General features: G+C 41.3%; 1 protein-coding gene across 4 annotated transcripts in view; it reads left to right on the top strand.

The window, feature by feature from the left end:
• The window catches only part of gria3b (glutamate receptor, ionotropic, AMPA 3b), a 73673-nt gene extending 47296 nt beyond the window's left edge, over positions 1–26377 (top strand). The window contains exons 5-16 of one of the 4 annotated variants that reach the window (XR_003298696.1): positions 1028–1081; positions 1901–2062; positions 2825–2992; positions 3392–3496; positions 5438–5542; positions 7338–7544; positions 9744–10117; positions 10428–10626; positions 18624–18871; positions 19640–19754; positions 22433–22547; positions 24049–24175. Coding sequence is in view for 3 of the 4 variants with exons in the window: in XM_026357809.1 (XP_026213594.1) it covers positions 1028–1081; positions 1901–2062; positions 2825–2992; positions 3392–3496; positions 5438–5542; positions 7338–7544; positions 9744–10117; positions 10428–10626; positions 18624–18871; positions 22433–22547; positions 24049–24294 (1983 nt within the window). In the remaining variant the exon portion in view is untranslated. Of the gene's footprint in view, positions 1–1027; positions 1082–1900; positions 2063–2824; positions 2993–3391; positions 3497–5437; positions 5543–7337; positions 7545–9743; positions 10118–10427; positions 10627–18623; positions 18872–19639; positions 19755–22432; positions 22581–24048; positions 24297–24596 lie in introns of those variants that run through there. The other 3 variants (XM_026357809.1, XM_026357808.1, XM_026357811.1) reach the window with 3 other exon arrangements.
• The last annotated feature ends 1396 nt before the right edge of the window (positions 26378–27773 follow it).

Genomic DNA, 27773 nt, shown 5'->3' with positions numbered 1-27773 from the left:
GTTCAGCATTGCTAAATGAAATACGGTAATCTGCACTGAAACTGAAAACGAGCTCTTTATTCTTTTCTTTGTTCTTCTTCTTTTTTTCCCGGCAGAGATGTGAACATACACGTTCTCTTTTCATCACTCTCTCCTACTCAGTGGGAATGTCATAAACGATCCACAGTAACGAATTTCCTACGTCCCAGGCCTAGCATGCACACGCAAACAGATCATAAACTGACAGTTTGTTTTTGTGACAGAACGAGAGCCAGAACATGTGCAAACATGCTGATTTTGCTGTAAACTTGTGTTGCTGTGTTTGTAGAACGCAGATGAAAAACCGAGACATGGTTGACAGGTTTCTGCGTGGCAGCCACTCAGAAGTCCATCTGCAACAGCCTGCAAAAACTCATAAATAACAGACCTCATGAGGCCCAGTGGAAAACCCTGTCCAGCATGAGAAGCACAAAACAGGCAGGACAATTTAGAGCTTCACTATTGAGTTGATCTGTAGGGCCAGAACAAGAGGGGGAAGAAAATCCAGAATAAAAAGCAGCATATGGTTAAAACCACAGTGATGGAAAGGCTTAGAACACCACTTACTATATTCAGACAGGCTGCGTGGGTTGAAACATGCTGTTATGCTCAAAAGGTGTGATATTTTCAAAGCAGAGTGAGATTCACATCTAACTGTCTCACTGCAAAATCCTTTGATTTTTTTTTTTCCTACCTTCTGTCCAACAGTTGTTAAGGATTCACATCCCTGCACTGTGAATGACTTCAAAGTGAGCAAAATATTCAAGGATGTTCCATGTTTCTCTCTCATTAACAACTCCTCCTTAATGCCGACTGCCCTCACACACACTCTCTCTCTCTCTCTCGTTATTTTAACGGCCACTTCGCTCTGTTTCAACTTCAGTGGCGTCCTGTGAGCACGCAGGACGTTAGTGCATTTACAGAGATTGTTGCAGCCACTTATACAAGCAGTGGCTCTTAGCTCTCATGTCACGGGTGGTTTACTGTATCGATGTTTTTTTTCCCCTAGGTTGTGACCCTGGGGAAGAACAGTCGTGGCTACCACTACATTCTGGCCAATCTTGTGAGTAATAACTGAGCCACTCCCTTGGGAGGGAGTGGAACCTGCTTTGTGCATGCTGCATGTGACGGGACTTAGCCTCAGCCATGAGAACAAATATGCATCCATAGGTAGACTGTAGGCTTTTGTGCAAGATCAGGGGGAACAAAGTGTTTATCTGCCATATTTAGCTCTTTTACCTCTGCTCTGGGAATGGAAATGCTCATTTAGCCTTGATATTAGCACGTTCAGTTTTAAAGTGGAGGTCGGCCTTGCCTTCACTTGCCAATCCCCTGCTGCCGGTTCCCAGACTGTAGAGGATGTGATTATGCAGCTGTCAGACACATGTCCTTGCACGCCATGACACAATGTTGTGCTTTAAAAAAAAAAAAACAGCAATTTTACCTTAAAAAGAAGTAACTCCATGTCGTGGCTCCAGGGTGAAGAATAAAATTTAAAGGCAGCTGAAGCAGGAGAAGTTTTTGAAATGCATTAAGAAGTTTTTATATATATATATATATATATATCTTTTTTTTTTGAACATGGCGAGGCTTTCTGAATGAAAGTAGGCCAGCTGGGTAAAGTAACATATTTTGTCTTCCACATGATGACATAAACTCTAAAACATCTATTCGCAGGTTGCACCACATATTGTGAAGGAGAAACAGTTGCCTCGGTGTAATGGCAAACACATGGTTCTTTCTCATACAACAGAGTTCGTAATAAAATGCAGAATAGCTGCTAATATTTTTGTGGTGTTTAGCCCCAGGTTATAAAAAAAAAACCACAGAAAAACAAGTTCCATGATTCCTCTCCCTTCGTCTCCCTTCTGTCTCACCTCAGGGATTTTCTAATGTGAGCTTGGACAAAGTATTCGCCGGTGGAGCCAACATTTCTGGGTTTCAGATTGTCAACCCTGAGAACCCGATTGTACAGCAGTTTATGCAGCGCTGGGAGCGGCTAGATGAAAGAGAATTCCCTGAAGCTCGAAACACTCCTCTGAAGGTACTTGGCTTGCAAGGCCATACATACATTGCAGAATACAACGATCACCCTCTCCAGTGGTCTCCATTGGTTCTTTACCTCCTTTCATCCACTGTTTGCCTTAGTCATTCTGTTTTCCTCCCACCCCTCGCTTCCTCCTCTCTGCGTTCCATCCCTCCCAGCAATCGATATATTGATAGGCGGTGCAAGGCAAGGTTATATTGCAGCTTCAATTTACATCTAATTAAACAATGATCAAGAAAGAAATGGATTTTGAATTGCATTTAATTAGATTTTGTCATGGTGCAGTGGTCAACAAACAAGTAGCTCAACCCTCAGCGGTGAAAAGGTCAGGTGAAGTTGGAGGGGAAGTGCGTGGGAGATAAAATCACACATTAATGCGGTAGCCTCTCCTCAACTCTGCACTTGAAGTTTTGGACAAGGTCCTGACCACTTTATCATAAGCTTGCACCAACCCTGTGCACACTGACCCAAACTGAGACATATGTGCTGAAAGCAAAACTACATTTTCAGTGGGATTTGTCTTATTTTAGTAAAAACAAAGGTTTATGGAAATTGAATAGATGTATATATGTAGGGTGTGTCACTGTAGTTTAAAGCTGTTTATCTAGACAAAACCTATCACATAGTCACAGCACTGTATAAGGTTATATTATCACACTATCAGTGCTTTACTGCAAAAACAGCGATATCTTCTGCTTCTCACTGTGTTTTCCTGTCACACCGCGTGTTGTTCTGATTCCTCTTTTTGATTTTGTACAGTACACTTCAGCTCTGACCCATGACGCCATCCTGGTGATAGCAGAGGCCTTCAGGTACCTGCGACGCCAGCGCGTGGACGTCTCCCGCCGGGGCAGCGCTGGAGACTGTCTAGCAAATCCAGCTGTACCTTGGAGCCAAGGCATTGACATCGAGAGAGCTCTCAAAACGGTAGGGGGGTGGGCAGAAAAAGAGAGAGAGAGAGAGAGAGAAAGGAGATGGAGACTAGCGGGCTGATAAGTAAAGAAAAGGCTAGAAGAAGTGAGGCAGAGATAGCGAGTGAGAGCGTGATAAAGATGGAAAGTGACAGAGAGAAAGGGAGAGAGCGAAGAGCTATTCTCCTCCCTCTGCCTCCAGATATCTCTGCACAGAGCTCACTCAAATCCAGGCGCTCATTACCATAAAACTACATCTTTTATTAAAGTGTATCCAGTTCATCATTTGATTAACAGACTGTGCACACTCCAGTAGCTTCATGGGCACGAGCACCTTAATACCAGCTCTATATGTAAAGTGATTATGCTATGTGCTGTTACACATTGCCCTCAGTCTGTGTGTCCCTCATGACAGGTTCAAGTGCAGGGCATGACCGGGAACATCCAGTTTGACAATTACGGCCGCAGGACCAACTACACAATAGATGTGTATGAGATGAAGACAGGTGGACCGAGGAAGGTAAGATGGAGCTGTGACCTCTATCAGCACTAATCATTTCACTGATGAATCCAGAGCCATTAAAAAAACCTGGTCTGTGTTCGAACACAACTAACGGCACACATGATGGTTTCGCCCATTACTTGTCAAAGTGATGGAATTTGGCCAAGTGTACTTTCAAATGTTGCCCATATGTTCGGGTGTGCCACAATCTTGCCTTGAATTCAATTTGAATGCTTTTGAGAGCAGTGAGTGATTGTGTGAAAGAAGAAAAACTTTTTCTAACAAGCCTCTTGCCCCATTTAATAGAGAGCCAAGGTTTTTTCCCCAGCTGGGGATGAAGGTAGAGCACAAAGTAAAGTTAGCTGCCTTTTTCTACCTCTGTTAGGTAGCAGCACTGATGGGCTATGCCAAGCATTACAAGTCCCACAAATCACAGACAGCCTGCAATGTGATAGCTAGAACTGTCCTATCAAAAGAATGATATAAGACTATTTCCTCCCTGTGGGATAGTGCAGAAATGATTTTTGGTCCTCTCCTGACAGTAATTACCATTCAAATAACCAATTACAGGAAAGGGGATCCAAAAATTCCTCTGGCTCCTCTTCAAAACAATAATTCCCACCGGTACATTCACATTATAACCAGTACCATATGATGACCTCTGGTTTTATTTCATAACCTCACTGAGTTCTAAGAGGCAGCTGTGAATATCTCGTTAGCTGGATAAGTGTGGGCTCAGTCTGATAGGACTTGTGATTATGCTGCCTGCCTCCCAGGCCTCTAAAGCCCACACTTCAATTAGCATCACACAGCCTTCACCATCCCTGCACAGCCAAACAGAGCAGTAGAGAGGGACAGAGAGAGAGTGGGAGAAAGGAAGTCAGGGGGAGAAAGTGAGAGAGCGCAGGGTGGGCGGGACAAGCTGGGCAGCACTTTGTCAGGACCTGGAGCCCCAGTCACCCCAGCGATAGTTAAAGGATGAAGGTTCTTAGCTGTGACTGTCAGGAGTGATGTATGGGCTGATATCTGTCCTAGCCGTGAGATCGGGACTTTGCTTTCGAAGCAGCACACACAGTGACACAGCTCCCCGCAGTCTCGTCCCCGAAGCAGCTCTTCTCAATATCACTGTCGGCAAGAGCAGGGAATAAACATCTAGAGCTCTCCCCAGCCTGGCAAGTGCACTAACTAGATCCACAGCTGTAAACACTGTCTGAAAGCCAAAGTTGGAGAGGTTTGCTGCTTTCTAGCGCCTCCGCTTGGCGATCGAAATCTTTGCACTGTTGTACACCTGTCTGGCCCAAACATTCAAAGAACTGAGGCAAAAAAAAAAAAAAAAAAAATTCAGACCAGATGTGAGGGGGAAATCCTAGCCAGCAACAGTTAGACTATTGGCAGCAACATATGCAACACGTTTCATCGTGAGCCAGAGCAGCCATTATTTCAGATGGGCAAACAAACACTTGACATTGGTTTGACTTAAGCATCTGTGCAGCAGAATACAGAGTAACTGTGATGGCAGGACCGTGCAGATGAAACTGTGGAGCCACTGCAATATTACGCTAAATTATTAAACGTGTATGTTCACACGCCTGAATATCAATTATTTAGCATAAAACCTGGGAAGCTGAAGGTGGGAGGGATTGAAGTTGTCGGGTGGAATGCGCATACAAGCCAGTTTCTGCAAATGTGGGTATTTAAACTGGTGTATTTTATATATATCAATAGTATATTAAGATACTATTGATATATATGTGTGTGTGTGTGTGCGTGTCTAAGTATATGTTTATACACTTTAAACTGTCTTAATCAAAGGCAGCCGGCCTCTGGGACGTGCAGTGTTGAAATGAGCATGGCAACACGGCCGTTCCCAGTAATGCTTAGAAGTGTCTCTGCTATATGTTCACTTACATTTCCTCAGCGGATCGGAATGCATCACTAACCACTGTTTTCTCCTTGCAGATTGGGTACTGGAACGAGTACACGCGATTTGTAAATATTATGGACCCGCAGGTCTCCAACGACTCATCAGTGGAAAATCGAACGATTGTGGTCACTACTATTATGGTACACTTTCCATGCAGTTTTAAATGTGTCACGTATTCTGCCACTCAAGGTCATGGTGTTGATTCCAATGAGTGATACATTCTGTCCTGGGCGGGTAGAACCACATCTTTTTTGTGTTGCTTTCCATCCACTCACTACATGTTGAAACAGTCAGTCCTTAACGGGGGAGTGTTTCAACTGTATCCGTGTGGGTGTCAAAGCATTTTGATTTTCCATATTTCAGTGGCCTGTCGTAGCAGTGACATCACAATAATGGTATAAATGATAAATGGTTGACTCCATCAATTAGAAAAAAAGCGTATAACTGCATACGTAAGTAAACCTATCTGTCCTCATCAAGTAAATGTTCATTGACACTTGGGATAGACTGGCCAAAGAATGACTAGAGGAGGATATTGCGATGGTTTCTCAAGCTGGGCAAAGCAAAATAATCAGTATTGGAGGAGGGATAAGAAGGTGTGGTGTTCCCCTTGTTATGTCTCTCCAATATATTTTGTATTGCACCCCCATGTGTTCTGTGTTGAAGTATAACCTCCAGGCAGTGCTTTCTCGCCAGACCAAAAGCATGATAAACAAACAAAAATATTTTAGATGTATTTATGTTCTACCAGACTTGCTCAGCTGAGCGTTTCAGACTTATTGGACGGCTTCTATTGCAAATGTATTTATTGACTGCATGATGTCATTATAAATACAGTGATGCAGTGCTTCATTCTCTGCAAACAAACATTTAGAAAAAAGGTTTTGGAAAAAAGATAAGGATCTGTGGTACTTATGCACAGTTAGATTTCATTTGTATTCCAGCGTATAAGTGAGCGTCACTGACTAGTGAAAGGAAGCATTTAACGAATACAGTCAGGAGGAAAACATGTGTTAACTGCAGGGAAACACTCAATGGATCCGAGGTGAGAGGATACGTTCAGCACAGAACAAACAAACCATTGCTCTCCTACTTGCACTCTAATTGCGTATGGCTGTAATGACAATGCCTGCTCTCCTGAGCAGTCCTATTGTTTGATAATGATGATGTGCTCAGTAAGAGAAAAGACGAGCTGCAGCAGCGTTTTGAGAAGGAGAGGAAAACTAGCACGCTGATGCTCTCCTGATGTAATTCTTTTATTTATGGAGTACTTTTTTTTTTTTTTTTTTTTTTGCATTTCTCTGGATAGCAAACAACAGCTTATTTTCTTTTCCTTTTCTTTTTGTTTCATTATTTCCTTTTCTTATTTTTTTGGAATGAAACGGTCTTTTAACTTGGAGCAATGTGCTTGAATATGTTGACATACTATGGGCACTCTCTGATCCCTCCTGTCACTGGCATTTACTTATTAAAACACATCTCCATCCTCATTCCCACCCTCCTCCAAGCTGACCTACACCAACCAAAGGACTCCCTGCCCTTCTAAAACCGATTCTGGGTTTTCTCCAGTTTTCTCCCACAGAAATGTTCTCTTCTTTTATTCAATCCTTATTATTTAATTAGGTTCAAAATGGGTCGGGCGTATATTGGGCTTGGTGTCTGCTGGCTGCCACAGCTTGATGAAAGCAGTGTCACCACATGATCGCGCTGCTGTCATCAGTGCATATTTGTGCATTCATAGGGCATCATCTGTGTATGCATGACTGCATGGATGTGGTTATAGCAGCTTATAATATGTCGAATCTCTGTGTGTGCGTCCGGGTGTGAGTGCGTGCGTGCACGGGTACATCTGAGCGCATGTATGCATATTTCTGTATAACTCAATGTGTGCTAGGGCATGGGTGTGAATAAACCAGAGTGTGTTTGAATCAACAGGAAGCTCCTTATGTGATGTACAAGAAAAATTATATGCATCTGGAGGGGAATGACAGATATGAAGGCTACTGCGTCGATTTAGCATCTGAGATTGCCAAACATGTTGGAATTAAGTACAAACTGTCTATAGTAATGGATGGGAAGTACGGAGCCCGAGACCCCGAGACCAAGACGTGGAACGGGATGGTGGGTGAACTGGTCTATGGGGTGAGTACTGGGAGCCTTGATTTCGCTGATTACATGACAGTTTGCAAGGAACTTCAACATGAGAGGAGATCTCATTTTTCTGTCTTAAGGTTATCACCAACCCATTGCGAGCTCATGAGCTCTTGCCCAGTCCTAAGTCTAATGCCGTCTCAGGAAGCTCAGCCGTGGTTGAATTTGTCAAATGCAGCCTCAAACACTGGGGAGTTGGTGATCGTCTTGAGACGGAGAAAATGAAATCATTTCTCAGTGCTGTTCATTGCAATTAATCTCTCTTGCTTAGCCTAGAAAACTCTCTCTCCCTTACAGTCGAAACAGAGGTAGGTACATGAAAACAATGAGTCCATATGGCAAACACACTGTGATCACTTTGATGAATGAAAGATTGTAAGTCTTTGAAGTGATTGTGTAATTATGTTCAGTGTTTGATGTGTATGATGAATATGCCACATTGTAAATTCACAGCTGAGAAAATCTGCTTTAGAATCAACAGCTAAATGGTGGTTTGTGGTTTGAAACAACAAGATCCATATGTGTTGTGCTCCATAAAGGTTGAACATCTCACATTAGCGATGGGTCATGCCGTGTTTTACATCTGACAGAGCTCTCAGGCTCTCGCAACACCTCAAGCATTCCAAAATTACTGTCGCCCCCCCCCCCCCCAACCCCCAACCCTCTCCTCTTTCTTGCCTTTCTCCGAGGCCACAATAGTTGAACATAGGCCAAATACAAAATGCATGAGGGTTAGGCTTCCTCATCTGTTCAATTTCCCAACTATCAGCCTGAGAGATTGCCTGGTTTGATGTGCTATCGCCACCAAATTATCTTTCAAATGGGAAAAGTCCACTCCCTGCAGATGGAAGGTGAAAAAAATATCCCAATCACGGTGCTGTCAAGTCTTTCCAGGCTTGTAATTTTACAGCAGGTGGGTCGGGACTAATAGTTTTGTACATTTTGACCTTTTGACCAGTAAATTAATTTGATTTTAGTTGTCTTTAAAAGGTTAGGCCCGAGGCTGCTCTTTATTGCTTTGTTTCCCTCACCATTGATTGAGTGCTGCTTACGCCTGCACAAGGATTAAATGGTTATAGCCCTTCACAATATTGTGTTGACGGCGTAAATAAAACAGTCATGTTTATTGGGCCTATTTGTGTTGCTCCTAGTTTCACCTTGTAAGAACCATTTTCTGCCCGAGTGCTGCCACAATCCAATGTTTTCTCAATTTTGACCCAAAAAGACAATACAGAATACCACGGGAGAGTCTCCTTTGAAGAGGAGTCGTTTAATTTATAGAATGCACACTAGCTAATGCGATTAATTATTTCTCTTCTGCTTTTACAAAGAAACCCATTGTGATTTTGAGAAAAAGGCAGCACCACCTCCATGCAAGTGTTCTGATCAAATAATGTGATTGACGCAGTAAGCCAAAAGAGAGAGATGACGAGAAACAGCTTGGAAAATTAAAAAAATAATAATAAAGCTAATGCCAGGATAAGCTGTGTGGGGAAATCCAGCATACTGAATTGCATGTGATAAGTGAGGATTGTTTTTTTTTTAATATTCAGGAACCTCTTTACCGTACATTGTGAAGTTTAAATTATAGCCATACATTGTGAAAAGGATGAAGCGGTTATAATGATATCAGACTTGTTACACCTACCAAAAATATCAAGTGGAGTAGCACATGTGAGTTTCATTAAAATTTGTATTGATTTGTTTTTCGAAGAAATTCTACAATTGAAATGTTTTCCTCTCTGTATCTCATTGGGCCCTGATTAAAGAAACTCTTGGTCAACATGACTCAAATTCCCATCTGCCTGGGTGGATTTTTTCCAAGTAGTCTCTATGAAAGTCTTGCAGTGCCCTTGTGAGCTTTTTCTCCTCCTTATGCTCCAATGTGGCTAGATTTCAGTAAAACATCTGATAAATGTCACTATATGAACTTTAGATGCATTAGCTGTCATCCCAGGTCATAACACTGTGCAAATGCCTCTGTGCTTTTTTTTGTGTGTGTGTGTGTGTTTTATTCAGAATCTGTGTAACAGTCAGAGGCTTATTTCTTATGATCATATGTAAAATACGTGATAACAGTATTGTTTTATGCTTCCTCTTCAGCTCCAGTCATTCACACATTCATTCAAAATGGCCTGTTTCTTTATGCAGGTCATAACTAATGCTTGCTGTGCGTGTCCCTGTTTCCAGAGAGCAGATATAGCTGTTGCACCTCTCACTATTACTCTGGTTCGAGAGGAGGTGATAGACTTTTCCAAGCCCTTTATGAGCTTGGGCATCTCCATAATGATAAAGAAGCCGCAAAAGTCCAAGCCTGGTGTTTTCTCCTTCCTGGACCCACTGGCCTATGAAATCTGGATGTGTATAGTGTTTGCCTATATTGGGGTGAGCGTGGTCCTGTTCCTGGTCAGTCGATTCAGTCCTTATGAGTGGAACCTCGAGGAACAGGATGAAACCAAAGACCCCCATACTCCCCCTGACCCACCCAATGATTTTGGCATCTTCAACTCCCTCTGGTTCTCACTGGGCGCCTTCATGCAGCAGGGCTGTGACATCTCTCCCAGGTGGGTGAGCTCAGTAATGAGACGTGTACACAGAATCAGTCAAGCATCTTAAGTTCTTCTTTAAGGTGCTCATTATTAATTTCACATGTGTATATTTGTAATTAAACATCAGTCAGGTTCTATGCTGAAATTATCATCACGGGAATGGTTTCATCAATACTTTCTATCGCATTAACTACTATCCACATAGAAATTCTGGTGAAATTAGCTTCACTAAACACAACTGGTAGATCTCAGCAGTTTGACTGGCACCATATGTCACTGTCTAATTACACTTTGTGTTTCCCTGTCATCAACCTCACTCTTGCAGGTCTCTGTCAGGCCGTATTGTCGGTGGTGTGTGGTGGTTCTTCACCCTCATCATCATCTCCTCCTATACAGCCAACCTGGCTGCCTTCTTGACGGTGGAGAGGATGGTCTCTCCTATAGAAAGTGCTGAGGATCTGGCTAAGCAGACAGAGATAGCATATGGCACTCTGGACTCAGGCTCCACAAAAGAGTTTTTTAGGGTGAGTAGTGCCAACAAGCTGCTTTGTTTCACACACACACACACACACACAGCACACACACAGCACCTGACTAATAAGCCAGTGGCTCCTTTGCTTTCAGCTGAAATGGCAAATAATGCAAAGGCCTAGACAGTTCGCACTCAGACATAATGTCCTCGATGAACTCCTTCTTGCAGCTCTTTCATTTTGGATCACTAGTACACCACTCTTGACCCATGCAGGAGTGCTCCAAATGAGGCATGTTGACAGAGAAGCCGTTCTTGAACTCTTATGACATGAACGTGAAATTTATGCAGTACTGCAGTCTGCAACCTTGAGGCACCGGGGCTGTCAGCAGAAAGTGTGATAACAACGTGGAAGTCTCAGAGGTGATAAAAACAGGAGGCTAATCAAAACACCCACATCAGCCTCAAACTCAGAAGGGTCAGCTCATGAAATATAATTAGCTGGCTGGCCATTGCTGGTAAATTAGGCCTGATGAAGAAGAGCCCTGTAGGTCAAACAGTGCAGTTTGAAAGACAGTTCAGATGGAATAAGCAATATCTCCGTTGGCATGAGGGACTAGACTTGCAATTAAGTCACAAATTAACCTAAAATCTAAAGCAAAATTATATTAGTAGCTTAAAGGCAACCAGGTGGAGGAGTGAAATAGCACGGCATATCTTCAAGGCTGATCAGCTTTCTGCGGTGAAATCACGACATTGGCAGTCCAATCCGTTGCATTTGTGCAGCAATAAGTCGAAAAAAGGAATTCATGAAACAGCACTCTGCCTGCGATGACGAAGAGGCAATATGACAGTCTTTTATCTTACGCTCCTTCATTACTCATCAGCAGGAGAGAAACAATTCATATGTTTCACAGCTGCAGCCTGTTGGCAGAAAGAGCATTCATTTGTATTACCCCTGGGTTGAATTTCTGAGAACAACAAAATGCAAAATCAAATCCATGTTTTTACAGACAAAGAAAGACAAGATAGCGTCTTCAAAGCTTGATGTTTAAAAATGCTTTTGTTTTAATTCTGCTAACTCTTAAAAGCTGGTTGTAAATGTTATATACTGTGGTTTTAATAGATGTCCATAAGACACCTCACAAAGCCTTCCATCACTTTCTCTTTCATCAGAGATTCTGCACAAGTAAGCATGTCGCACACGATTGATGCCAATAACATGTGAGGCTATCAGCCTGAGGATGGAGCCACCCAAGGTCTGCTGCTGGTTGAACAATCTAGAGGCGGTCAGAGAGTCGCCGTTTTCCTGTATTCTGTCTAATGAGTGCCCTAGTTACATCCCCATGTCTTCAAATAGGAAATGACATGTGTGAGCCACTATTCCAAGGGACTTTTAATTAAAGCTGGAGAACGCTGACAAGGAAAAAAACACTCTGATTAATAGGAGTTCAAGTTCTAATTCAGATCTGTTTTTCAGGAAATACATTCAGGTTTAATTAGACCCGCACGGCATCAACCAGCTGGAAATTTTAAATCAAGTCCAATGTTTCAAACAAGACATATGCCATCATCTCGTACCTCCTTTAATTTTTGATGAGCTCACCTGGCTTATTTTACAAAGCTACCTGAGAAGAAGTACAAACTCACTATTATTTATTTTTTTCATTGACTTATCTCCATTTCTCCAGACGTCCCTCCCAGGCTGGTTTTGCTTCTCGGCTGCCGAAACACAGACCGACTGGACGTACGGCTTATTACCTAACGTGACATTATTCACATCACCATACAATGTGACAGTGTGTGTCTTCATTTGTTGGCGCGATTGAGGTGAAGCTGTAGAGGAATTTTTAAAGACAGTGGTGTTAGAGTAGAACCCCCTGAAAGCCCAGATTCTGCTGCTCACAACCAACTAGGACAGCTGGCCTGGGAGCCGGCTGACGTGCCCAGCGGAAGCCTGAACAGCTCTAGGCGCTTGGCAGTGCAGCCCTACCCGCTCTTGGCTCCTCTTCCCCAGACTGCCCTGCTTGTTTGGGCATCCTCCTCTCCTCTGTCTCCAGCCTGTCTGTTGCTTTACCTTGAGACAATGCGGGATAGCTTCAAGCTTTGTGTTGCTCATCCTCAACATAGCAGCTGTCATGCGCCACTGTACCACTGTGGTTTGTTTCATCATTTTAATTCCTGTCATGGATCTTTTCATGCAGTCAGTTGAATATTTGTGTTTTCCATGATTAGAAAATGATGAGTTGTACCAGCGAGGCCATGTTTATCCTCTTGATGAGGTTTTATTCCATCAAAAGACTTGGCTTGGTTACATTTTGAAATGTACATTGAAGGAGAAGCCGGATTGTAATAATGGCTGAGATGATAAAATGGGCTGATGTGGCTGTTTAATTATGTGTAAAGACCAGGGTGAGACCATCAAAGACAACCACACCGCTGTCCTTTCATGCACCTCATTTAACAGCCTAACAATGAAAGAATGATAATTGCACGGAGAAAGGAGACCACAGCATTGTTTTCTGTTCCCCTCAAAAGATTATACATTACCCAAAGTCTCAACAGCAAACATCATGCATCTTACTGATCTGCAGGTGTGGCAGAGATGGGAAGAGCAGCTTGAGTGCAGTTACCAATGCATTTTACTAAGCATGAAAATCAATTTCACGTCTCAGCTATTGTGGCACAGACACTATGTCTTCTGCATGGTCCAACACAATGTTTAATAAGTAGCTTTTTTATGCACAGCAGACCTGTGTTAGGCCAGAACTGCATGAAGAGGAGCCGGCAAGAAGATTTATACAAGAAATCCATCGGTTGCCCTGCAATCATATGCTGCACAATGTAATGCAACTCCCCAAGCTCTTGTCATTCTCTGTTTCAATAGAGTGCATGAGTGAAGTAAGTAAAAAGGAGGCTCCTATAAAGATTAGAGGCTGTTTGCATAAAAGAGAAAACTGACAAAAGTGATGATAGACTGGTGAGAGATAGGCGTAACCTCTGAAGAAAAGCGTTGTCCTCAGAGAGCCTCGTCGAACTTTAGATGAGCAGAAACAGCAGGCACAAGAGGAGCTATTGGAGTCCAGCAATAAACTTCAAAGATGAGGAATTTGTATGCAGGGCGTAGCATGTGCCACTTCAATGACAAAGTACACCCCCAGAGCCTCAACTTTCATTTCTGCATACTTGAGATACAGGTAGTCCTGGCAAACAGGATATTGGGGGGAAAGTGGTGATGTCCACAAACAAAATGGAAGGGAAGGAAAGTAGAAGGAAATGTAGTGGTGGGTGTTTGGAGATGGCATTTAGATACACAAGCAGTGGAGCGTATGTGGGAGAGGCTATAATGAAAGCAGCCTGCGATGCCAAAGGAAGAATGAAAAACAGGCTGCAGTTCGAAGGGCAGCGGACAGAGGTCTGGAAATGCTGCGGAACTCAGAATCAATACAGATTAAGTTGTTATTTAAAAAGGAGAGGGCAATTTCTTTGACTTTGACTTTAATCGTTTGTCCCTTCTCCGGCATTTAATGATGATGTTGGAGATTTCTAGAAAAACAAAATGGATACGAGATACAATAGCTTTACTAAGGATCTGAGAAACAGCTCTCCCTGTTTTCTGTCTCCCCTTGTCCACTTCAGTTTGTCATGAATTTCTCTATAGATTTAAAAAATTTCTGACAAATAAGCATTTACAGAGTGGAGCAGAATGCTCCCCTAAGGCGACAGTTGGCAAACAATGGCCCAAGGGTCAAAACCAGCCCTGGGGCAAAAATATTTTGTCCATTGACAAAAGCAAAATTCTTTGATACAGGATTGCTTTTAAATAAACCTACTGTTCATAGATATGTAAATACAAGCCTAGCACATTAACAACACATAAATAAAATGATCCAATCATTTTTATGTAAATGAGACAGGTACCCTGTGAATTCAAAGAGGGTAGTCAGCACGTTTGACAGGAAAAATTACCTCTGCCCTCAGACCCAGAATCTTAAGAGTTATCATTGTGTTGTTGTCAACGTCTGCTCGTCTGTTTTCAGAAATAATATCTAAAACCCTTCCACTGCTTCCTGTACATCACCAGATGGCAGACGGCCAAAATTAGCTGCTAGCAGGTGAATAGAGTGGCACATTTAGTTATTTAGAAGCTGTTGAGAGGGTGCCAACCTGATGACCCCGCAGACTTGCCCGCACTCTAACACTCACACAGAATTTATATTGCTGTTTTTATTGGTAATACAAATACTCTAGCCAGAGAGGTTTCTATTGGTATGTTTTTTCTTCAAATATTAGCGGGACATTGAGAAGAAGGCAGAAAGCAGCTTACCATGATATGTTGTTGGTGTTTGTGGCACCCTTACAGCCAGTGTAGCTGAAGAGTGGTAATGCTGACAGCTGTTGTAGTCAATGGATGTGCTGTAATGGTGTCTGTGTCATCAGAATATGTGCTCTCCATCGCATCCACTGTATGATTAGAGCTAGAAAATTCAGTGACTTGTTATGGGAGCTTGCAGATTTATGACAGCGTAGTCTGATGCCCCTCGCTGTTGTTGTTTATCATGAACACTGAGCTTTATTAGGAATAGCCATAAGTTGTTTACATATTAATATTTGTATAAATGTTTAAAGTTGATAATGTAGTAAAGTTTCATTCATAACCTATTCCTTCTACTTTCAAGTGGCCAAAAATATATTTATTTAAAGGGGTCATATTATGCTTTTGGTGTTGTGGTGTTACATATATGCTTTTTTTGAAGTTAGTTATACTGAGGCCCAAAGCTTGTGGTGAACATGTGTTTTCATACTGGTTGTTAGTGAGACGGCCAGGTTTTAATTCGCTCTGCTCTCAAGAGTCCTTTCAAAATGCTGCATCGGTTGACGTCAAGTGATGTGGGAATCCATACCGGGCCGTTTTGTGCTCCTACATTCACTATGCCATTCCACCCACCCTTAGTTAGCTGCCAGACCATAAAACAACGGTAACAGACTCTGAGTAATCTTTTAATCTGTTTGTGCCACTTAACTTTACTTGGTTGTTGCCGAATGATGGTGCAGTTCCAGCTGGAGAGAACGTTCATCTGTATTAAATGTGCCTCAGTGGATCTGTCTTCATATCTGCATGTAAGTTGAATGCGATGTCAAAGAGATCTTCTAAGAAAAATCAGCACCTCTGGCTCTCCTCTAACCTTGTCTTGCTGAAGGCAAATCCTGTTCATTTCATTCCTCATTTTAGGTCACCAGGATGAAATAACAGACCTCTATTTGTCCCTATAACTATTTCAACACAGCAGGAAACTCAGAGTTTCAGACAGATTTGCTGGAGGAACACCTACGCAGATGATGTAACTCTGTCGCCTAGGTAGGAGGATTGGCTGCTGATCGACTATTTAGGTACTTCATTATGAGGAAAGCAACATTATGATTCCTTTAGCATAATTTGAAGACATTTAGAGGAGGAGGGCTATGCCATTTGCAAGTTACCCAACACTGAGTCATGTTTCCTTTAAAAATAACCATCAAATGTACTCTTTTACACTACACTTCTTGTCAATTGGCTGGAATCTCATTTAGAATACTGCAGTATGTTGTAACAGGGCTATTATATGGCAGGAAGGACAGCCACTTGTACAATGCTGTATTTATGGCAGTATATAATTACTCTACAAATTATCTGTTCATTGATGATGGACTTTTGCAGCCATTATTCCCTAATTGAATTTTAAATATCCACCATAGACCTGAATGTGAATGATTACATTTTAAAGAAAATGACAACAGGCTTTGAGTATGTTATGGTGTGGTTGTGTGTGTTCTTTACGTGTGTGTGTGTGTGTGTGTGTGATCCTGTGAGAATGCACATTTGTGTGCGAGCAGTCAATAATCAGATATCTCCCTTTTCCTGCTGGGTTTTCTCATTGCATCTTGTTTTTTTATCCCTCCAGATTCTGCTTTAAGCATCTTGCTGGTGACTTTAGTTACAGTGGAATCAGCCTATTTAAGTTTGGGTTGCGCTTCGTTCCCGCTCCTATATTGATGAATTGACTTTATAAAGCACTGAGGCAGCGAACTCTGTCGTTAGTAATCAATGCCCAGATCCATTCCTTTCTCTTCATTTGAGGAGGTGTCTGGAGCTTTCCTACTGCTGAACAGATGAGCCCCCGGCCTTTGGGGAAATTGTCCTCCAAACTTGTGTCCTTTCCATGATGTCTGACACATGCAAATTGAACACATTTAACAAGATTGTCAACAAAAACACCACATCTATTTGTCAACCCCTATCCAATTTGTTGTATTCGCATTTAAATAGAATGGCCATCGCCCCAACTTCAAGGCTTTTTCATCTACGCGGGGAACATTCATCATGCAGACTTTTTAATTTGTGCTATGTTGCTGTCTCATCTCATCTTCACCCCCTGGTCTGATGCTCTATGACAGATGCCTACAAACAAATTGTATATGATTACATAAAGCCAGTCAAGCACTTTCGTTAGGTCAAGGTTAATGCTTTTTGTTTATTAATAGAAGTGCATTAGAGATGGATATGCTTTTACCAGTTCACAGCAGTGATGTGTCTGTGTACTAATGTTTGGACATAGACATACACAGAGCTCAGCATTTGTTGTTATTCAAGCGTTATTTATCTTCAGCCATGAAGAGAGCTGTGCAATAGATGATTTACACTGATTAGCCACAATATTAAGACCACCAGGTGTTGTTCATGTTGTGTTGTTGTATATCTTCAAGTGGCTTGTTTTCCAGAAAACAAGCCAACGTGATACAATTTATACTGATACAAAAGAGATAAAAGAATAAAAATGGCATGTTATACCTGCTAAACATCAGCCATCATAAACAGAGCCACTGAAATGGATATATATTCATCTTCTTGTTATTTAATAATCACTTAAGTGATGCTTTGTGTATTCATCAACAACATCAATATTGTTGCTTTATCAACCAATTTCAGCACCATTGCTGCAAAACTGACTGCTAGGCTGAAAATAGGGGACAGTATCTCTAACAGATTCCAGCAGAATCCAAAAAAAACCCTTTGGTTGACAGTAAATGCTTTGATTCAGCCACTTCTTGAAAACCATCCACCCCCTTCATCTTTCTCTGGCTTTCACTAAAAGAAAGTTTTTTTTTTTTTTTTTTTTTAATGTGAGATCCAGTCTTCAGTAGAGGCAGTGCCACTCAGAAACTGGCTCATCGCTGCTTGGACCAGAATTTGTTCAAAGTGTGAAATGCCTATGCCAAAATAAATCCAGCGGCATTGAATAATTTAATTGATGCTTATTATAGATAGCGCTCCACTCCCCCAGATTTTACAGGCTGGCTAAGCCTGACCCCAGGCGCTGGGGAAATGCTCATAAGTGTCACTTTCTGATGGGTTGCCTTGTGTCTCTGTAGCCTGCTTTCTTGCTTACTTCTCCTGTTTCTTCTGCATATCGCCTTTGAGTCACAGTTGGGATGTTACATTAAGGAGAGTGTGTTGTTGAAATGAATGACTGTAATAAGTTGTACAAGTTAAATTAGAACTGTAAATCAAGGCTCAAATTCACTGAGAGTGAATTTGCAATAAGCTTATCCAGAACTTTAGCAAGTTTCCATATAAATGATTAATACCTGCAATTCACTGTCATAAAACCTATTATTATTGGATATATTTTTGTATAACCAAGGCAACAAAAGCCAGTATTTTTTCTGCTGAAACCTAATTTGCAAACTTTACTTATTGTACAGGTGATGTGTGATCTTCATTCAAGTGAATCAGCGCCTCAAGCTGCAACATAATATTTAAAGATTGCATTTATGAAGAGAAATGGATTTTGTAAATTCTTGTACTTCGTGATTTTGTACAAGTCTAGCAGCTATATTTTGTGGAAGTATTTAAAGATATCACTCTGCCGCTTTCCAAGATGTCTATAAATACTTCATGGTGCCAGTTTAAATGAAGTGATCATTAAGCACAAAAATCCTACAAAATCCATGATACACATAAGGCGTAGAGGTTTCTAAACGACTTCCCTTCTCTTTTTCTTCTCTGCACAGCGGTCCAAAATAGCAGTTTACGAGAAGATGTGGTCATACATGAAATCTGCCGAACCCTCAGTGTTTGTTAAGACCACACCTGATGGCGTAGCCCGGGTACGAAAGTCAAAGGGCAAGTTCGCCTTTCTCCTCGAGTCCACCATGAACGAGTACATCGAGCAGAGGAAGCCGTGCGACACCATGAAAGTGGGCGGGAACCTTGATTCGAAAGGCTACGGTGTGGCGACGCCCAAAGGCTCAGCATTAAGGTGGGTGGAATAATATAACAATATCCTCTATGTTGTTATAGTATTCCACCTACCCTGATGTCCTCCTGTTGTCATTCTCTTCCTTTTGTTTGTTTAGTTTTTTTATGGACACAGAGGTAACGGTAGTATGTTTTTTAATGCACTTGGATACGAAGGCTAAATAATGATAATAATGTTTTGTAAAGATTTTTATGTGTATTTGTTATTCTACAGTAGAGGAGTCATATCCAGATAATGCGGCTAAAGCTAACAATCACTTCATATTTATCTCTCTCTTACTGTTGCTTTTCTCTCTCCTTCGATCTCTCCTTTCTGTCCCGTGTGCTGTCCTACCTGACTGTTGTGTTGTCACTTTTAATTTAACACTTCAATGGTTTTTCAATTTAGCCTTTAAAAGCTGCGCTGTCACTTGTGACGAATGTTAATTGCATGATGTTTGTTGTTGTTACTTTTCTTCTCAATGACAAGTGTCCCCATCCCGCACACTTCAGTTTAAACTACATAACCCTTCATGCCACCTTTTCCAAGATTTAACACTTTCTCTACCTTATATGAGCCTTTCTTATCTCTCCATATTCCTTAAATTCTTAAACAATTTGTCCTTTCCTAGACTATTCTGAGAAACAGTATTCTGTGCATAAGCCCCTGCTTTGACAGTGGTCGTCTCACTGCCATTATCTACTATGATGCTTAGTTCAATTATGACTTTGCATTAGATTTCTCACGGACCTGTGCATTTTCTTACAAGTTATGTTTTATCGTTTCAAGAAATGCTGTTAACCTGGCAGTTTTAAAACTGAATGAGCAAGGCCTCTTGGACAAATTGAAAAACAAATGGTGGTACGACAAGGGAGAGTGCGGCAGCGGGGGAGGTGACTCCAAGGTCAGCCTCGATGTCACCACAATCGGGTACTATAGTGCAGAGTAATCGGCAAGGCTGCTAGAAGAACCCAACCATAACCAAGCCAACTGTCCGCCCAAAACAACCTGCTGCTGCCCTACAGCAGTTTACCGAGTTAACTCATAGCCTGACCAGTCTGCTTAACAACTCAGATCAAACTAAGGAGCCTTTGCTTAGCCAACAGAAAAATATCACTTGGTAATCGAGATTTTAGTGGATAGACATGAATTTAGTGCAATTATGAATTAAGGTTTTCTAAGGCAGGTAACCTAGTCTCAGTGTCCGAGTTGCCTCTGCAGTTTGAGCTAAAACACAATGTAAACTCATGTAATTCAACAAAAGTTTTCAAGAGAATATCTTTGTGTCCATAACCTCCAGCAGGTGAGGCTTGCTAATCCGTAAAAAAAAAAGAGAGAGATGACTTTGTAGTACTTCACTGCACCACTGCTTCATATCCATAACACTTGCACATTACGCATGAGCTCTAAAGCCAATATGATCAATTTTGTTTAGCTGCAAAAGCTTCAAAATGGCTGCTCAGCTGAGACCGACAGGAAAGCAAGGGGAACAGCGGTGTCTTGAGGGGACTAAGCATTACAGGCAAACGTGAGAACTCTAATTAAACAAAAGACCACCTGTGCAGGTCCTACCCAAAGTCATTAACAACCCCGCTGATACCCTTTTGACCATTAGATCTATTCCTCTTCTTCTGTGGTGAATGATTTTTCCATTATGGGAGATACTGTAAATGTGCATGAATTGTCACTCACCTCTGACAACTTGTGTCATGATGTATTGTGTTATGTTTTATGTATAAGCCAGAAGTATTATATTCTCCACAATGCAGGTCAATGACAAATGACACTGTCAGCACATATGTGATGATATAGGTCAGGTAACTGGCAAGATTATAGACGAGCTGCTATGTCCCATGGTGTCATTACACTGTTGAAGTAATTTGTCCTGGTTTGGCTTGAGCCACGATATGAACGGTTAAGCTGCAGCGACTGTTAAAATAGCATCACCACAAGAGACCGCATGGGGCACAGATCAAATTATGTATTACTAAGTGCCTGTGGCTCATTTCTGAAAAGAATTGTTCTGTCACCTTTTCCAGTGTTTGAATCGCTAACATTGCTATGTTCTATAGTCACTGAGCTCGGGAGACCTCCCTGTGCCGTGGCTCCTGTGCGTACTCAAGAGTCACTCGAAAGCATCTCTCTGAAGCTGTACATGTCTCTTGTGTTGTCACCGGGCCTTTTATCACGCACAGGTATGTACAGTCTGTCTGTCCCCTGGCTTATTTCAACTCTCCACGACCCGGCAGAGAGGCCAGTGTGGGTGAAATAAATCAGCCGAGAGCAATCAAATTCTGCATCACTTGACCCTGTCCCGCTTACAGCTCCATGTTCCAAGTGACATCAGGAGATGCCCATAATCATGCACACAGCTGCATGCACACTCACACAGTTAACACGGCTCCTTCTTGCCCTCAGGCACAACACAGTGCAGTCTAGATTGAGTTTCAGACACAGAGCATGTTACAGGGTAATTGCATTGTTAATCAATGTCTCTCTGAGCCAAGACAATGGACTAGTCTTCACAGTCCGTTTCTCCAGATTGGCTATGAGGGATATACAGTGGTGTAATCTCCTATCAGTGCATTATGCATTGCGTGGATCCCCTTGGGTGACACTCTTCCTAGGGAGAAGTCAGGTTGCTCATTTATTGATGCACTATTTTTCTTTCCTTCCAATTTGCTTTTCACGTTCACTGAGATTGACCTGAACCACAGATGATCCACTGGTAGTACAAAATGTGATCTTTGCCCAGTTCTAAAATGGTTTCCTACTAAAGTAATTTAGCAGCATGATGACAATTTATGTTGACATACTGTATTTTGACATCATGATACAAGTCCCAGAGATATCAAATGACAAGAAGCAGCTGTGTCAAACATGAGATTATGCAGCTACAGCTAAATATGAGGAGAAATTATTCCACTGATATGTTTGAGCTTAGTCCTGCAGCTCTGTGCAGTTTGGTTGAGACACACTCATCTGACACTAATCTGGCATAATTGGGAGATAAAGTTTTCTTAGCGATATGTCGGGATAGAACACACAAGAATTAATTAAGCTTCCACTTTTGGGCATAGATGCTCGAATCCGAAATTGGTTGTAATACCCCCAGAATTGATTGTTGTCATTGTGGTGTCTGTAGTATTAGCCATCACAGGATTAAGCTGATATTGTGGTAATGGAAAGGTAGTGTCTATCAGTTTGATTTGTCTGTTTGTTAACACAAAGCTCCTATTAGACTGAGCTTGTTAAAAGCTGTTCAGAAAGCCCCTGTAATCCAGCACCTTCTCCAAAGCCAATGCATCCCAGTGATTTTTGATATTCACTGACTGGCAGAATGTACTCTCAGTACCTGCCTGTTTCCCTGCTAGCAGCGTCTGCCGATTACTCAAAGCGATATGGGTAGGTCCTGGCTTTAGACTAGGGGTTATAAAGGTAATAGGTAGAATGCCTGCTCTCTGTGATGTTGACATAGCCAGGAGCCCTGCTTTATCGCTTTGTAAAGTATGTAGTAGTTTAAAAGTTGAATAACATAAAATAACATAATATAATGTTATTTATGTTATTTCCCACGTGAAGAACTCCTGTAAACCTTGCAGTATTGAAACTCAGTGAACAAGGCATCTTAGACAAGCTGAAAAACAAATGGTGGTACGATAAGGGTGAATGTGGAACCAAGGACTCTGGAAGTAAGGTCAGTCGCTGCAGGTCTTTTGTACTGATTCCAAATTGCATTTTGACTTACTGTTCATATGCAAAACCAGACTTTTCTAACATCTGTAGTATATAATTTGTTTATTTGCTACACATATTTTTTTTCTTTTGGTGTTTTTTTTTTTGTTTGTTTGTTTTTGTTTTTTGTTTTTTTTAGTATTTAGTTTTTCTGCCACAAACTGTAACACAGTTTTCACGTGGCTTAAACAAACGGCACTGCTTCCCCAGATTACTTTTTTTTTTCTTTTATGCCGTAGAAATGAAACAGTTTTTGACGCAACATAAAATATTTTTTTTTCTGAATACTGTAATGATAATGCTGTGGGGAAATTCAAAGTGCCTTTCATATAGACTATTACAAATGACTCACAGCAATAAACAGTTGTTGATATATGCTATTTTTGCTCATTTTCACTCTTGACATTCATGATACTTTGACCATTATGCTGCTGTTTCTATTTACCAAACTGTTAATGAAAATTTGATTTATTTGTGTTGTTACTAGTTTGCGTTGAGATGTGTCTATTAGATTCTCCGGCCTCCTGTGGTGTGATGAACAAGCAGAGCTTCTTATTGTGATGACTTGCTCAAATTCAACTTCTCTAAGCGGCAAGAGCACCGTAGGGTGTCCTCTAAATCTTGTGGCTGCTCGGAGTTGAAGTTAGAGGCTCTTTTTGCACATTACAAGAAGTTGGGGAATGTAATAAACTCACTTTTAACCCTCTGAGATACAGTCGCAGCCTCACATTACAGGTTAGGGTCACTACCGGACATATAGCTTTACGATATCACCAGACTCATAGGGTTAAACTGCAAATAGTAAAACTCTCATGAACAAATTTTTAATGAATATGTTTGGTAGGTAAGCAGCAGCAAAATGGTTTGATCGTTAGTGTTTTTAACTTTAATTGATCTATCATTCATCTTCTGAATTTGACTGTATTGTATTACAGTGTTACCATAATAGTTACACACACATGTTGCCAAGAGGATTTAAAAAAAAAAAAAACAAAAGATAGGGATTTTCAGCGCTGTCGACCTATGCGATACTGACCAGCTTCCTAACATGGTCAAGAGCAGAAGCCAGTTTACATACATGCATATGTAGGGAAGGGAAAACGCTCCATTCACCAGCAGATAGAACAATACCAGTTGGCTTCTTTCTCCTTAGTGGAGAATGGTTTGACTATGGCAGTCTGAAGTTGCTCCTAACTTTGCGACAACCATAGGAAAATCAGTTCAGTCCAAATTATAGCCTTAGCACCTCATTACATTTTCAGTTTTTTGTAGCTTGTAGCTGTTAGCATGCATAATATGCCATTGGTAGCATCAGTGAGATGAAGATTTAATGAAGCAGTTTTTACTTTTGAAAGTCAAAGCGATGTAGGTTCAGTTTAAATTATACAGGCTGCATTTTCTTTTTGTTCTGCTGCTCTTGCGCCACTGCAGCACTCTTAACTGTGTTATTCACTTCCCCCCAGGACAAGACAAGTGCTCTCAGCCTAAGCAATGTGGCTGGTGTCTTCTATATTCTGGTTGGAGGGCTGGGGCTGGCCATGATGGTGGCTCTGATAGAATTCTGTTATAAATCACGACAAGAAACCAAACGGCTGAAATTGGCCAAGAATGCCCAGAATTTTAAGCCGGCTCCCCCGACCAACACCCAGAACTTTGCCACATACAGAGAAGGCTACAATGTATACGGAACCGAGAGCGTTAAGATCTAGAGGTACGTCATCTCTCCTTACCGTCGCCACAGTTCACGGCCATCATTGTAACGGATGCATCGCTTGGGTAAATTATTCATATGCATACATAGCTGCAGTTCAAGGTGGTCACGTCGGAAGCAAAAGAACATACATACTTGGTTGATAGGCTGTATGAAGGGTGCAGCTTTGACGGTTCACTCCTAATGAAAAAAAACATCTTAATGTATTTTGTCCTGAATTTAGTTTTGAGAAAAACACACCAACATGTTAATTAATCTCAACTCTTCGTATGATTGCCCCTGCTCTGTATGTTGACACAGGTTTAGGAACCACTTCCATTGTCCCCCTTACAACTGTGACTAAAGATCTAAGAAAGGACAGGATCACAAGGATTGAGCTCCGAGCCAAATCCTCTCGGGCGGACACGGCACGATAATCTGCAATGACGACACGACTGGTCATGGGAAGAGCTGACGCGGTTCCCTCCTCTCAGTGCCTTATGGATCTCAGAGTCCAATCAATGCAACTCATTCACAGTGATATTGCTTTTCTGCTTGAAACTCATACAAAACAGAAGAATGGTGCAGTGATAAAACGTATATAATACATTTGACATGTCACAATGAATGAGAGAACTAAAGCCATCATTTGCAACCCTAAGCACATTTCGAAGTGCCACACAGACAACAAATCTTATATGACAACTGTCTAATTGGTTTCTTGTTATCAGTATGGTCAGACTACTCTTCATCCTTCAGCTGCCAGATTTTCACTGGTTATATGTGTTCAAATTAGTTTATTAGATCTACTCAGTGCATCATAAGCCACTGGTTATTAGACAATAGCTTTTATACTGCTGTAAGTCACACATGGTGACCTTGACTTGTTTTAAAATGCAGATTGATCTTATTGGAGTGAAATGCCATTCAGCCCAAAACAATGATGAGTGTGTTGTTTGTACTCTAAACTCTGGTGCTGCTGCCACTGTCTTCTGAACGTTTGATGGGACTCACGAAGATGAGAAAATGATCTGGTTTGGCTCTTATGCACTACAGAACCAGGTCATAATTCGCACTTCCAATACTGCCAAGAGTGTGTTTTGTATGACAAAAGAGTGTGTAAAGCAAAGTGTTCATGCTTGATTAAAAAATCTGTTTGTGATTTACAGTTTGTAAAATATTGAAGGAGCGCTGACTCACTAAGGTTTGCTGCTCCCAACTGTTTCTTTTTTTCTTCCCCTGAAGTCTACAGTCATTCAAGTCTTCTGTACATGAAAGTAAAACCAAACAAACAAAAAGGGTAATTCAATTGTAGATTAACTGCAATCCAATTAAAGGATAACAGTAATGGCTTTTAAACTGTAGTATTTTGGATTACCTTACCATTTCCTTTAACAATTGCACATTTTACAACAAGCTGTGAGGTTCGCTTTTAATTTGATTTCCTTTTAATGAGCATTACAGTGTTTGGTGACTTCACTTAGTAAATGAAAATGAAAATATATGAATACAACGGAAAATAGATTTTTACAAGGTTATACCAGGAAAAGTCCTGACGCTTAGCACATTTCCATATTGCTGTAATCATTTCTTTTCTTTCAAAAAGACTGTGATTCCATAGGATTTAGGACGATGCTTCTCTAATCACCTGAAACTATGGACAGGTAGTTTTATATAAAATAAACTGATAATGTGAAGACAAAGAAAGAATAAGCTGAGAAAGATGTGTACATTTAGATAAATGAGGATTATTTATACTAGAAGATGATGATAAAAGATTGTTTTACCTTTTTTTTTTCTTTAGGTTATTTTGTTTGTTTTTTTCTAAGAAATTGCATGTGAAATCAGTAATGCTTGATGAGCTCTACTACTCACAAACTTACCTTAGGTTAACATTAGAAATTCAGCCCTTGATATTCTTTTGTAAATTAGATTTTTTTTTTTCTTTCTTTCTTTTTTGTACGCCTCACCTTCTGCAAATACAAAAATCACCGGGCGTAGTAGTGGGTACAAAAGAGCAAGAGATGCATGCATAATTTGCTGAACCTCATTAGTGAGGAGCTGTACAGAGACTTTTAATACATTTTGTAAATAAAATGTACAGAAAGGGACTTGTGTCTGTGTTAATATCATTTCGTGCTACTATTTGAACCTGTGTGGATGTGTTTGGTTTTTTTTGACTCGGGTTAAACACACTGTATACTTACACTTCTGCATGGTGTCAGTTGAGTATCAGTAGCTCGAGCAGCCTCCTGCAGACAAATACACAAACAGAGGAGGTTTTCCCTGTAATGGCCCAGTATTGAGCCGTTAGTTGGAAGTGTGTGTGCTTGTTTTGGATCAATAGTAAGCACCATCTGCTTCATTTTTACCCTCCTGCATTGCATCTACTGATTGAGGGCTCCATTGACAGCTTCATCTGACATTCTCTCTTTCTCTCTCTCTCTCTCTCTCTCTTTATAAGATGCTTTGTGACACAATCAATAATGTATTATTATAACCGCCAACTGCCGACAAAGCATGCTGAACATGGATGCTGTGTTGCTTATAATCCCACTGCCAAGTTTTAAACTCAAAACTAGCATTTTCATCAGGATTTGCTTAAGTACACACAGAGAAGGGACAGTTAATCAGTTAAACCCAGCTTATTCCCACAGTGTACATTCTCACTTATACAGTAAATCAACACACAGCTCCACAGTGGCCAGACTGTCGTTTTACTGGTCTCTGGGTCTGCATTGTGCGGCGAAATGAATTCCTCTTTCTAGAGATCCAGCCTGCCACAGCACAAACAACAAATCCAACAAACACCGCCAAAGACCAGTCTGTTTTTTCATCTTTTCATTTTTGGATGCAGACACTATGAGTCTGGATTTATTCACTGCACCAGTCCTGTGGAACAGACTCAGTCTGTATGAAATGCCACTGTACGACCCCAACAACCAATTCCGACAAAGCATGAAAGGATATTGCTTTTTTTGTTCTTCCTTTGCTCTGCTGCCTCTCCTTCTATGGAGAGTTTATGGAGTTTTTTTTTTTTTCTTTGTTATGCCTCGACTGTTTTCAAACAGGAACACGACAATGTGGGGGAGTGGTGCGCAAGGATGGCACTGCACTGCAGCACATGATGCTCATGAGACTATTTTCTGAAATTAGTTTGCTCATCTGTCAAAGAGAGTGGCACGGTGGCAACATTTGTCCTGCAATAATAAGAGAGAACCAAGAGGCAATGCGCAATTAGGATGAGACCTTTTATTCATAACGTGGCACAGGGAAAGGAACTGTTAATTCAATCAGGAAGGAACAGGAGAGGGTAGTTCCTATTGCCAGCATCCAGCTAATCAGCTGTGTCTTTATGCATGTCCTGAACTGAGGGCTGGATTCTCATGCTCTCTGTTGGCTTTGAAAGTTAATCTGATCTAATATGAGCTTGGTCACTAAGGAGAAAAAGGGTTGTGGTGTGTGTGTGTGTGTGTGTGTGTGTGTGTGTGTGTGTGT

The sequence above is a fragment of the Anabas testudineus genome, chromosome 10, assembly GCF_900324465.2.
Source record: "Anabas testudineus chromosome 10, fAnaTes1.2, whole genome shotgun sequence".
Lineage (NCBI taxonomy): Eukaryota > Metazoa > Chordata > Actinopteri > Anabantiformes > Anabantidae > Anabas > Anabas testudineus.
The sequence above is the reverse complement of the archived record's forward strand: the minus strand, read 5'-3'. Positions and strand labels throughout refer to the sequence as shown.